At 37.5% G+C, this 13,643-nt stretch overlaps 1 protein-coding gene across 2 annotated transcripts in view; it reads left to right on the plus strand.

Annotated features, from left to right (window-relative positions):
* Positions 1 to 13,643, plus strand: part of ca10 (carbonic anhydrase X) — a 348,187-nt gene that overhangs the window by 136,348 nt on the left and 198,196 nt on the right. For both annotated transcript variants that reach the window (XM_015385412.1, XM_015385413.1), the window contains exon 3: positions 3,030 to 3,172. In XM_015385412.1, coding sequence (XP_015240898.1) covers positions 3,030 to 3,172 — 143 coding nt within the window. The remainder of the gene's footprint in view (positions 1 to 3,029; positions 3,173 to 13,643) is intronic.

Consider the following 13,643-nt stretch of genomic DNA (forward strand, 5'->3'; position numbering starts at 1 on the left):
ATGGATGGATGGATGGATGGATGGATGGATGGATGGATGGATGGATGGATGGATGGATGGATGGATGGATGGATGGATGGATGGACTGAAGCAAATTCAGTTTTGAAGTGATTTATTCAAGGGAAAAAGTTCTCCAAACCCAGCTTTAATGTGAAAAAAAATGTTGCTGTTATTCATCAGAGATAAAGCACATCTGTTTGGAATATTGAATTCCATTTTAATGGTCTACCTAGGCTGTAATTCTTCCAGAATTACTAAATAATTTATGTTAAAACCATCTTACAACATGAAAGATTTTAGTCTTGGTGAAAACTGACCAGTGACACAATAAGAGAGCAGGGAACATTGACAGTCCTTCCAAGGATAGGAGTGGCCAGTCTTCCAGAATTAATCAGCAGCATATAAATGACTCCTTTAGGAAGCCACAGAAAATCTAGGACAGCATCTAAAGCATTTCTTACCTCACGAGAAGGTCAATATTTGTGATTCCATAACAAGTAACAGACTGGAAAAAATACTTAATGGGAGACTTTCTAGTCCACATTCACTGCCAAACAAAAACACAAGGGTCTTTCTTACATATTTACAAAACAAAGCAAAAAAAAAGATTTTAGAGAAAAACATCCAGAGGAATGATCCATATTGATTGTTTACTAGTAGGTGTGAGTCTCATGTTAGGAATTTTAACCCCTCTCCAATGACCCAAATGAGAAAGTTAAAGAAATTGAACCAGAGGTGAACTATTTGGAGTAATAAATGATTCCCGAGAGAAAGAGAAGGTATCACTGGTAAACAGCATTGTGCCATTTCCCACATTTCCTGTCTTCATCAACATATTATGTGAAAGCCTCTATGCATCCCTGTGCATTAAAAGCGATGAACCACTTCCTCTTGGAAAAAAGCCTGCTCAGACATTCACCCCTTAAACATAGTTAATATCATCAAGATATTAATTATTCATTAAACTAAGCACAATGAAGTTTGTTACAGCCGTCTTAAAACTAGCAACATCTCAGAAAATAAAAAAAGAAATATTGACTGTTAAACATTGCTGATGATAGGGTTAAACCATCCCCCCTCAATGCTCACTGACCTGGAGGACTTGGTTTAATTCATGGAGCCATGATTTCTCCTCTTTTGCATCATCAGTTTTTGACCTTAACTTTAAACTAATGTGAACCAAAAATTTGTCCTAAACTCATCTGCAGAACCACCTCTAAATGAGACAAAAAGAAAAAAAAGAGGTTTTGGATTGGCCCAGTAGACATGTGCACAAAATGCTGTTGTGATTGTCTGGGTTAAACAGAATAACAAGCTGTCAAATGTGTCATAAAAGAAAATAATAAACCCAAAGTTTGAGTTCCTGAAAATACTCGTACTATATTAAAACAACTGATGCCAGAAATGAGAGGCTGAAATTCTACCAAAGTCATATAAAAGTCTAATTTCCAGTTACAGCTTGTATCAATAGTGTAGGTACCTGATCTGCTCAGGTCGCTGCCCCTGCTTATGATGTTACAATATGGCAATAACACTCTGATAAACTAAAACACACAAACACCTATTAAATAAGAATCATATCTCTGCCCTAACTAGTGGTTAGAGGATAAAGCTTGGAATCCTGAGGTTCTGTGATCGAGTCCCACTCCCACAGACTGTCACTCTGGGTCTCTGAGCAAGACTCTTAACCCCACACTGCTTCCTGGGCACTGCACGATGGCAGCCCACTGCTCACCAAGGGGATTGGTTCAATGCAGAGGTAAATTTCTCCAATGTTAGATCAATAAAATTCAACTATTATTATTTCTGGGGTCTCAACATATCATTAACTATATTTGCTGCAATTGTACACTTCCTTTGGCGACCTAATGTAGCTGAAATTAGAATACAATCATTCCGAGTCTTGAGGTCAGTACTGCGTTTGAAGGCAAACTGAGTTTTGTTGTCTAACAAGGTGGTACATTCATTACTTCTTCAAATTAAAATTTGAGGGCAGAGGAGGACAAATTAAACATCTTAAAATGACGTCTATGGACATTTTGGACAAAAAAATGAGGTTATTCTACTTGCAGAAATTTGACAGTTGTTGACATGAAGTTAAAAGTCTTGTACCTATATTTGGGTAACTCATCGCTAAACTAAAAGACACTAATCTTTTAGCTTCTGAGCTAGCCTTTATACCAAGGCCTTGCAGTTACTTCATTCACCACAAACAGATCATTTCAGTTTTGTTGTTCCTCAAGTAAAACATCCTCGATCATTAGACACACTAACACTACAGATGCTCCCAACTCTGCACACGGATGCTGCATTGTGTTATTATTTCTGTCTGGACCAACCACAATGTTTTAATACATCATGGCAATGTTCAGCCAATCATATAGTGTAATGTCACTTGCATGTGCAGGGCATAAGCAGATCTGACCAACTAAGCAGATACCTACACCTGCAGTGTAAGCTGCCAATGGAGGTCCGTTAGTAAACTGGGAGATGTTTGCTTTGTCACATATGACAATGTTGGATAGCTTTTTCCTTGAGGTAAATTATTTTAAATCTTTACGTTTGCTTCACATTTTTCTTATCGATATATAATATTTAAAAAGCAAAATAAAACTTTAAGATGCCAAATAAATTCCATCATTGCATTCACCTTTCTTCCTAAAGACTTAGAGGTACAGCTGAAAACCATAATGGGTTCTGCATGTGCTACTAATCCCTGTTCTGACATGCTTAATCCAAAGTAGGGTCGTGAGGGGTGCTGGTGCCTATCTCCAGCTGTCTACGGGCGAGAGGCGGGGTATACCCTGGACAGGTCGCCAGTGTTTAATGAAACATCTGCGTTTATTTTAAGTGTCATTTTAGCCCAAATGTGAGCTAGACTTTCTTCTATGAGGTGCAGAAATAAAAATATCAGAAAATCCGTAAAAAGATCACATTTGGTCACCACTTTGTGTACCTCTGGTTGGATTGTGTTCCTGTCTCAATGAAGGCTCATCTTTTTTCATACAGCTGTGTCTTTTGTGTTGCAGTGCCATCTTTTTGGGGGCTGGTAAACTCTGCCTGGAACCTGTGCTCCGTTGGGAAGAGGCAGTCGCCAGTCAACATTGAAACCAGTCACATGATCTTCGACCCCTTCCTTACCCCTATAAAGCTGAACACAGGCGGACGCAAGGTAAGCACATGAATTCGAAGCAGAGCGCTATCTCTGCTGTCCGTTTGATAAATGCTCTTCCTTCGGCTGCTGGTGCCCTGCGTTATTTGTCCTTTTAGATGTGGTTCTACGATGTTCTCATGCCATTGTTGCAGTTGCTGTTGATTCTTTCTGAGGCTCTGATTGTGTGAGCTTTTTGTCCAAACAAAATTTTTAACACATTTACCTATTTAAGAGAAGACAGTTGTGATCTGGTTGAAGAAAAGCTTAAAGTTGATCCTTAGGGCTTTGCAGATGAAATCCTGCAGCCTAACAGCAGATTAGTTGAGCATAGTGTGTCTTATTCTCTCCTACACAGTGAAGCTCCAAAGACAGAAAACTGTTCCATTGTGGGCCATATGACAGCAGCTAATTGGGAGCCTCCACAGATGGGCTGCCTTCAAATGTGCACACTTGCATGCTGAGATTAATGTTAAGAGTGGTTTATGTTTGTATTCTAGCTCAGATTTAGCCCTGAGCAACAATAGAATTTATTAAACACATTGCAGATAGCCGCCCATTGCAAGTTGCAGCTGGAAGCTTGCTTCATTTAACAGATCTTAGAACAGACTCTAGAAGAATCTTTGGGCTGCAGTTTGTCAATTTTTAGTCTCAATAAGGAAGTTTGAATTCTAACATTTTATTTGAGATAGAAACTGTGGTTAGAACAGAAAACTTTGAGTTTTTCATTGTATGAGAGGGGAAAAAGTGCTCCATCCCTCTGAAAGAAAGCAACGACCCTGTGTTGCATCCAGAGTTACACTTTTAAAATGTTCTGATTGCATGAGGACAGGTGTGACTGAGAGCAAAGGCAAATGTACTATTTACATCTCAATATAACCACTTTGGCCTCATCAGATTAGATAATTTGATGACTTTTTTCTGTATCTCAGCAGTGAGCAGCATCTTGTGAGCTATTTGAATGTGTAATAATGTCTCTGAAGAGGCCTGGCAGCAGGGGTGTGACATTTATAAAGTTCATGCCAGTTGCTATTCGAAATCACCGAAAAAAAGAAAAAAACAAGTTAAAATGAAAAATAAATTGATTTAAAATTGGGTATGCTTGTTGCTTGAGTAGTGTATGTGTTGGTACATTATAAAATAGGTATACAACCTTATAGTTCAGTCTTTTTTTCTTCTCATCACTCTTTTTGAAAAGATGACCATGAAGCCCAGAAGAACCATATTTAACACAATTTAAGGATGGAAATACCATTGAAATGAATGACCCCTCAGGTTTGGCTCTCCTAACCTCCACTCTTCTTTATTCCACTAACCTGTGAAGCTTTGTGTTCCTAATGTGGTTGACTTCCAAACCAACATTCTCACATGTAAACAAACATCTTGTAGAATAAATGAAGTTAAAACTTGTTGAAATATATGTATTGTTTTTATGCTAACATCTTCAAACCTCCAAAACAAACCTTGCCTTGTTTGCTTGGAGGTGAAAAACCAGACCGGTCAAAGATACATCTTGTTTGTTTATGTCAGACTCTCCTCTGGAATAAAGAAGTGCCAGATTTAAAAAGAATATTTGGATATTATCAAAGGTGTGAAATAAATACTTATTACTGTCTCATTGTTTTTCTACATATTGATAAGTACATGACGTAACAGCGATAACAAAACAGAGGTAAAATCGAGCTTGAAGAGAATCTGGAATTTGGAGCCAGGGTGGTTTAAAGAATAACACAGCGAAATGAATGAAGAAAGGCAACTGGAAAACAATGCAAACGATGAAATAGAAACTCACCCTGTATTAAATTGTAAATCTGCATGTTGATTATGTTTTAAGTTCTATTTCAACTTTGATGCAATTTTCAGCTTGTGGACACTAGAGCTTTAAAAGTAAGCATCTGCTTATGCAGTCTTTCTGCTCAGTTCAATTTATATTATCCTGTCTGAAAATGTAATTTAAAAACATTATCAGACCAACTCAGTATTATTTATCTTCTCACTACCAAAGCAGTGAACAAAATAAAAAAAAATGTCTCTGCATAGTATTGTTTTTTTTTTTTTAAGTAGAGTTTTTTAGAGTTTTTTTCCATCCATTATTTGACAAGCTTTATCCCAAGTGGGGTCGCGAGGGGTGCTGGTGACTATCTCCAGCTGTCAACGGGCGAGAGGCGGGGTGCACCCTGGACAGGTCGCCAGTCCATCGGAGGGCAACACAGAGACAAACAGGACACACGGCCATTCACACACACTCACACCTAAGGAGAATTTAGAGAAGCCAATTCACCTAACAGTCATGATTTTGGACTGTAGGAGGAAGCTGCAGTACCTGGAGAGAACCCACGCATGCTCAGGGAGAACATGCAAACTCCAGGCAGAAAGTCCCCTGACTGGGAATCGAACCCGAAAACCTTCTTGTTGCAAGGCAGCAGTGCTATCTTGCATTGTTCTTTGGCAAAAAAAAAAAAAAATCATATTACGTTTTTACTTGTAGTACCTCTACCGTATTTTCACGACCATAAGGCGCACCGTACTAAAAGGCGCAGTCTCAGTTATGTGTGCCATTACTGTATTTAAAACACACATAAGGCGCACCGGATTATAGGGCGTGGGTTTTATATACAGGTACATGTCCTCTACTACGTTTAAATACCTCTACTGCGTATTTAAAAATACAGCGGGGGCAAAACTGAGTATGTTTGTGCTTTATTCATGTATTTATTACAAAGTATTAATCAAACCCATCAAAGGCATCATCCTCTGTTTCTGAATTAAACAGCTGCGCTAAATCAGACATGCTGGGCGGCTCCTCGGAAATGATGCCGGCTTTTGCGAAAGCTCGAACAACAGTGCCAGCAGACACGTTAGTCCAAGCATCTACAATCCATCCGCAAACTGTGGCGTAACTTGCCCGGCGCTGCCTTCCACTTTTCGTGAAACTGTGGTCTCCGTCTGTCATCCATAGCTCCCACGCCGCTCGCAACCTTACTTTGAACGGCCGCTTCACACCGATGTCGAGCGGTGGAAGTTCCTATGTCAGACCCCCCGGAATAACAGCAAGCACAGCGTTCATTTGTTTCACCATGTTTTTCACATTCCTGTGAGATGGGCACGCATGGAGTCACAGATTAACAGCGATGGTGATGCGTGGAAAAAACCACCTGGTCTCCTTACATACACCTCCCTCAGCCACGCTTTCATCATCTCCTCATCCATCCAGCCTTTTTCATTTGCCTTAATAACGACTCCAGCTGGAAAAGTCTCTTTAGGCAAAGTCGTTCTCTTAAAAATCACCATAGGCTGCAGTTTCTGTCCACGCCCACACTTCCCCCTTTAACGTTCTCATGGTGGTCTCAACAACGTCCGCAGTAACAACACACATAGGGCGCACAGCACTATAGGGCACGCCGCACATTTTGAGGGGAAAAAAAGACGTTTATATGCGCCTTATAGTCACGAAATACAGTACTTTGAACTTTCACTTAAGTAAAGGAATTGGTACTTGCACTTTTTACCAGAGTCTTTTTTGCAGAGGTTTCTAGATATCTAGACCTTCCCGAGCACCTTTGTTACCTTAGCATATTGTGTGCTCTAATTTGCAGTATTTCGAGAAAAAAAAAAAAGTGGTTAAAAAAAACTTTGGGACATTGAAAGTACTTTATTTTATAAAGTTAAATCTTTATTACCTTGATGGTACTCTGGATTTATTTTAAATGCTTGTGTAAATTCCCAGTCATCTGAATCATGGCTAACATCTATTTTCAACCTGTTACAGAATCTGTTTATATTACTTTACATAATCCATACACAGTGTGATTACCAATAGATCATTTATGTACTATATACAGTAGAATAATGTGAGAAATCTATATTTTTTTTAAAATGACTTAGGGTTTTAATACATTATTTTCATTTTTGCACCTTTTACTTATCCATATTTAAATTGGGGATCGTTCTTAAATTTTTTTTACAGGAACTACAAAACAGTTGTTGTGGCCAGAGGTTAAGTTTCCTTTGTTGGTGCAGTGGTGAAATTTACAAGTACTGGAGTTTTACAAATATAGGTTCTTTAGTAGGTAATTATTTTAAAAGGCAAAACTGAATAATTTTTTTGAAACAGCATTTCATTTTTAGATGAAAAAAAAAAATGTCACAAGTACTTCCACAAAACAAACCACAGTAATTTATTTACTTGACCTGTCATTGGTCCCACAATCCTGAGATGACTTGTGTTGTGAATTGCCGTTATATTATTAAACTGAATTGAATTGAAAACTGCATAATTATGGGTCAGTTGTAATAATGAATTGGAGTGTTTAACTGTTCTGGTGAATTACTTGTACAGTTTAGTTTCCATTCAGCTCATTTTTATGATTATTAGAGGTCAAACAAATTCCAGTTCATGCCACAAAAGGCTAAACAGTCTCATAGATAAACTGCTAAACACACAAGCACCAAACCCTCAAGTACAACAAAAAAGACTGAATAAGAGAAATGGTTAAAAAACTTGAAAAGATTGACACCAAAATAATTGCAAAATGAGAAAACTGCTAAACAAAAATGCTGCTATTACTGATAACAGAGTTAGTTTAAAAAATAATCTTTTAAAATACTACCAAATTGAAGTTCCCTAGATCTCAATGGGGAGTTGACAACCTTATCAGGTAGCACTAGACTCTTAGCAAAGACAAGGTTGTATAACTTCATAAGTATGCTGATTGTAACAGACTATCAGTTCTAACATTAACACTTCAACAGCAATTCCCTCCAACTTAATTAATGTCTTCACTGTGGCTCTGGTTTAACCTGACTAGTAACTGACTTTCCTCAGTAGTCTTAAACATTTCTGTTTTTAAAGCAAGCAGTTTTTAAACAGTTTGCATCTTTTTTTTTTCTTACCTGCAATTGTTTTTTGGTACCTGCAGCATTTTTCATTTTCCTCCTGTCTATTTGTTGTTATTGCTGCATTTTTCTTTTGCAGCATTTTTTTTCACCCTTCTACCTTCTGGGATTGCAGCATTTTTTTTTTGCAATTTATTCATTTTTGGTTCCCACTTAGTTTTTGTATTTGTCTGTTTTAGATATATTTAAGAGTAATGCTAGTAGCTTTGTAGGCCATTTGTGGGATATTCAGCCATTTTCACCTTGTCAGCCAACCTACTAATTACTGTTTGAAGTATAATTAGTGTTGGCTTAAATATTCCAAGTGTTAATTTGATAATTAATTGGCCGTTACATTATCCAGGTTGATTAAGTCACACTGCGGCAAATGTTCTCACTGTACCCAAGTTACTTCTGTTAGTACTGTAGTGTTAAATTCATACTGGAAATGCTTTAAAAATGCCACTAATATCCACAGCACAATACTTACCGAATATGTGCAGCTTCTTCCTGTGTTGAATAATGAACGGGCATTCTTGCATGGCTGTGGTGTGGAGAGCTTGAGAAATTATATTAATCTGTCATTGAAAGACGACACATGCTCTTTTTCTTCTGGATAAGCATGATGATGGCCTGTGACTGATTCCTGATTGCATCCAGCAGACTGACATCTGTATCATGACATATTACTGGGTGTCATTACCATAAATTACTTGGACTTCTGTTTTTATCCGATCTCTAACTAAGACAATCTGGGGCCCTGTTAAAAAGATATTGTTTTTTTTTAGTGGTCAGCATCAACAGAGTTATGCTGCAATTCACTTTGAAGAATGTTTGAAACAACAGCTGAAGGTCATCTGTAAAATATTCATGCAGGTTGTAACATGCTTCTTGCTCATGATGGCTTATTAGGTATCATTTTTTTATGGAGGAGCCATGTCAACTGATCCATTATTTCACCACACATAATTCGAAACCCTATTATTTATTGCTGTCCAGTGGTGCTGAATCACAGTAGCCTTGAAGAATGACAACTGTGAGTTGCACCTAAACATACAAAAGACCAACTATCACACCTTGCATCAAACATTTCCTGGGTCTGAAAAGCCATTTCATGCTGTGTCCTCCTTCCTTTTTTTTTTTTTTCTTTATGTCTCGCTCCTCTCTCTGCAGTGGCCTAAATGTAATCTGTTGTGTCTCCATCTCTCTGAGCACCTGAGCTGTCAGCCGGCGAACACGAAGCCGGCTTCACCTTGTCAGTGCTGATTCATCTCTGCTCTGTCTCTGGCTGTTTGGCAGCCAGTCAGCCTTGGCCAAACATGCTACGGAGACCGGTAAAGAGCTTCCGCTCAGGCTCGCCGTGGCTCTTCTTGCCACTTCGACACAGGGAGGACTTAAGCCCACTTTCTGCTCCAGGGGGGGATGTTGAAGGAAAGATTAACCCTCCCCAGCCCCCTTCCCGTCATGTGCCAATACACAACACAATCATGACTACTGCTCAGGGAAGATGAACACTGTTTTTAATAGATTTTTGTGCAGCTCTGTATTAGGGCTAATGAACAGTTAAAGGGAATTAAATTGACCTCCAAAGAGAAATTTTAATTAACGACATGGAGAATCGCAAGGCTCAGTTCGATGGATTGAAGAAATCATAGTTATTAAAAAGCCACTATTAATTGAATATTTACTCCGCCATAGATGAGCTGCAATTACTTGAAGAGATTTTAATGAATTTAATTACTCTGAAGCCTCAGCGGTGGAAAGTCGAGTTTGGTCCTTTTTAACCGCTGAGTTTCCTTTAAATCTGAATGCTTGTGAAATCAGATTAAGGTTGTTTGTTCTTCTTTTCATACTTTATTGGATTTTTACAAGAATCTGTAGGTAATTCTCCAGGCTTGGTCAAAGATGTTAAGAGGAGTCTGCAACACCTTTATTTATAGTTAAAACTTCATGTACATTCATGCAGAATGCTATTCTCAAAGCTCCCTGTCTTGTTAGAAATATTCTTCCGCTTGCCTTGATCAACCAGATGTTTATATCTCACAACCAGACAGTTTTATTCGATGCCTCTCTGCACTATTGTCAGCAGTGAGTCTGATTCATTACCGGTATTGTCAAGTTCAACGGCAAATGGTGGGCTCTTCAAAAAACAGCTGTGGTGTTAAACTGAGGGAACTTCTTTTGTTTTCTCACTTGTCAAGAGCAACAGAAACCGACTCATCGGCTGCTGGAGCTCCTTCTGTTCACTCCTCTAATATCCTGATGACTCGTATGATATTGTGACATCGTGTGAGGATATGCATAGGATAGAGACTGTTGACAGGCCTGCTCCTTGCTGATTCAGAGCTTCTGCAGTCGTTTATAACCACTGTCTTGGTTGCTGCATAGCTCATGGAATATGTTATGGTAGTCATTATTATATTATAGATAGATTGATAGATCGATTATGATGTAATATATAAGTAAGATTACGTATAAGTAAATATGATTCTGGTAATTTAAGGGTTGGTTAAAAACTCTCCTTCCTACTTTGAGATTGCCGTGGCCCTGTTTGAACAATACCTTGCTGTAACACTTAAAACTTTTCTTGCTTCCAAGCTGAGAATGGAAAACTAATTTGGATACAGTATATAGCTACTCACATCCTAGCAACATCCCTGACTCTGAAGACTTTCCTTTTAAGAGCCTCCATTTAAGATGTTGAAAAACACAGTTGAAGCCTACAAACGCAAAGCCTTTTAAGTGATGTACACTATATGCAATATGGAACATTGCATTTACTCAACGATATGTGAAATGACATGACTTAATTTACCGTAACTCCCCAGCAGGATTTCTCCTGTAAAAACATGAGAGACGTTATGAACTCATTTTCACTCATAATTCATTTATTTTCCGTTGTGGCAACCAAACCCATTATATGACCCTTAGAGGCTTGCGCACGTCAACCTTGGACTAACCACTGAAATTAACCGCTACGTGACTCTAAGCTCGCAAACACTCATTTAGCCCTGCAAATTTTCCACTGCTAGAAAATCTACTGTTACAATATATATTTGAAGCCTGATGATACTAGATATTTACCAAAAAGACGTGTCTGTAAACCATATAATCCATATTACATAATATAATATACAGTTTGTACAGAAAAATAATAGACAGTATTTTGTGCTGTAAGTTTTGGCTTTGTTGCAGTACCTTCATTTCTTTTATAGTGGATGGGGAAGACAAAGGAAGTGTATCTTTTGGGGAATGTTTTAATCCAGTTTACTAATGCCAGCACCCTTATAATCAGATTTTATGATTGTTATCCTGTGACAGCCTTCTGTCACACTCTAAAGCTCTGTGAAAAATTTTATATTTTTAATTTTCTAAATGAGTTGCACATTGCAAATATTTTCATTAGCCTGACATTAAGTTAGCTTTTTGCAGTGCACATATTTAGTTGACTTTGTCAGTTTGTTATAGTTTGCTTAAAATGCAATTGATTCATTTCTTTGAGTTGCCACTTTCCTTTGGATCTACGTATTTCAGGGCTGCAATAAGCTCCAGCTTTCTTCTCAATTGGTCGTTGCAGGCTAATCAGCAGGTCACACCATTTGTTGAAATGGGAAGGGAAATGTATTTATTACTGGTTTGGATAGTTTTTGTTTTGGGTAGTTTTGTTAATTTGTTAAATGTAAAAAGTACTAAGTGTATGGCCAGTATTTATCTGTTTAATTAAGTTTGTTTGTTAGTTTGTCAGTCAGTTATCCAACTTGTGTGTCAACAGTGGTCTGATCAGTCAATCTTTAAGTTTCCCTCATGTCTTGTTTGATAGGTCACTATGTGCTTAAGTTCTTTATGTTAGTACCTGAATTGAAGTCTGTTTTGTTGACCTCTGTTTTTGGGCCCAGTTGATCATTTTTGAACAATTTTTTGATATAAATTAACACCTTTTTTGTGCAAATCAACATACCATATGGAAATGTTTTACTTGATTTTAAAAAGCAATGTGACAAAGGATGCTCTCATTATCTTGCTTTGTCAGACATATGCCGTTATAAAGATAGGACTATCCCTGCAGCTTCTAAAATGGACTTCCTGTTAACAAACGCTGTCAAATGACTTGTCAAAATTGAAAGGGATGGAAGATATGGACAGCACCCCCATAGGTAGTACTGGCAGTCCTGAGATTAAAATCAGTTCTGCAATGCTTTGACGTGGAGATAAGCATGGATGTCAAAGGAGCATCTCCCCAGGTTGTAACCAGCCACAACTGAGGTAAAATAATTTGTTTTCCAGTTTGCACAGATCTCACCACCTGTCCTTCATCGCATTAAAAAAAATATTGTTTTATTTATTACAATTTTTTGTTAGATGCTGAATATAACAAACAGAAACTTTCTGATTATCAGTTTTAGAAGAAAAAAAAAGAGGAAAAACTGTCTATGAAAAGGCAAAAAAACAAAGTGTTGGAGGTGCATTTTAATAAATTTTGCTTCACACTAAATTGAGGTAATTCTTTAGTGAAATATACTAGGTTTTAAGTCCAACAAAGTTCTGGGGAAAATTTCTTCTTCTAAGGATATTATGTGTCACTGATATATGTGTGTCACGGATTTTGTCCTATATTGAATAGCCTACAAATATTTAAATTATAACTTTAAATATTTTTCTGTTGTGCTTTTTTTTAAGCTTCTGTATGTCTGAATGTTAATGAACATATCTAATGCTGCAGTTTGATATAAACATACAAGATTAGACGCAAACTTATTAGAAAGACTGCACAGGAATAACTTCTAATATACCCAGCTTTTGAACACAGATTTAAAAGTTAAGAGTTAGAGCAGCAAGAACTATAGGGGTTTTGAGACATTTCTGTAAGCTTTAAATTTGTCCTGTGTTTACTCTTATAGACTCCATACAGTAATTTGGTGTTGCCCCAACGGCGCAGAGCAGTGATCAAGCCTGGAAAGACATTATTAAACAAAGCTAGTTTTATGTTTATGTCCCTTTATTTTATTTTTATTTTTTTGTTTCTTTGTTTTTCTAGGCCTGGAAGCAATTAGCCACCATCAAAAAATGTTTTGTTTGTGTTTTGTTCCATCTCAAGCAGATGTTTAAAAAGGAAATGACAAATCTGTCTTTTAATACTTCACTATTCCCATGTATTTCGTTTAATTTATGCTTTTTATTTCTTACAACCTCAATATTTATATTAAACATATTGTATTTTTTTTTTTTACCAAAAATGATTTGAAAATCTTATTCTTTCAAATTCTGCTTTTGATGCATAAACTTAGTGACAAGGTTGCTTGTTCCCTCCTGTCAAGTACAAATGTTAGCTCGTGGACATGGAAGAGTCAAAGGCCTGATTAGTCTGCCAACAAAAGCTTATGTCAGCAGCAAAAGCTTGAGAGTGAATTACAATAAGGCAAATATTCAATTATGCAAATTAATATTCAAATTACATAGACACAATGATGTTATTCTAAATCTGTGAAATTAATGCAGTGTTACAGAAGAGCAGGTCTCCAACAGATGACATCACGGACTGGTGGCTTGCGCTTACATTTTATAATTTCCTCTGAGACACATGGTCCTTGGATGCTTCACGTGTCTCCCCTTTCACAGT

This window comes from Cyprinodon variegatus, unplaced genomic scaffold (genome assembly GCF_000732505.1).
Source record: "Cyprinodon variegatus isolate N-32 unplaced genomic scaffold, C_variegatus-1.0 Scaffold338, whole genome shotgun sequence".
Lineage (NCBI taxonomy): Eukaryota > Metazoa > Chordata > Actinopteri > Cyprinodontiformes > Cyprinodontidae > Cyprinodon > Cyprinodon variegatus.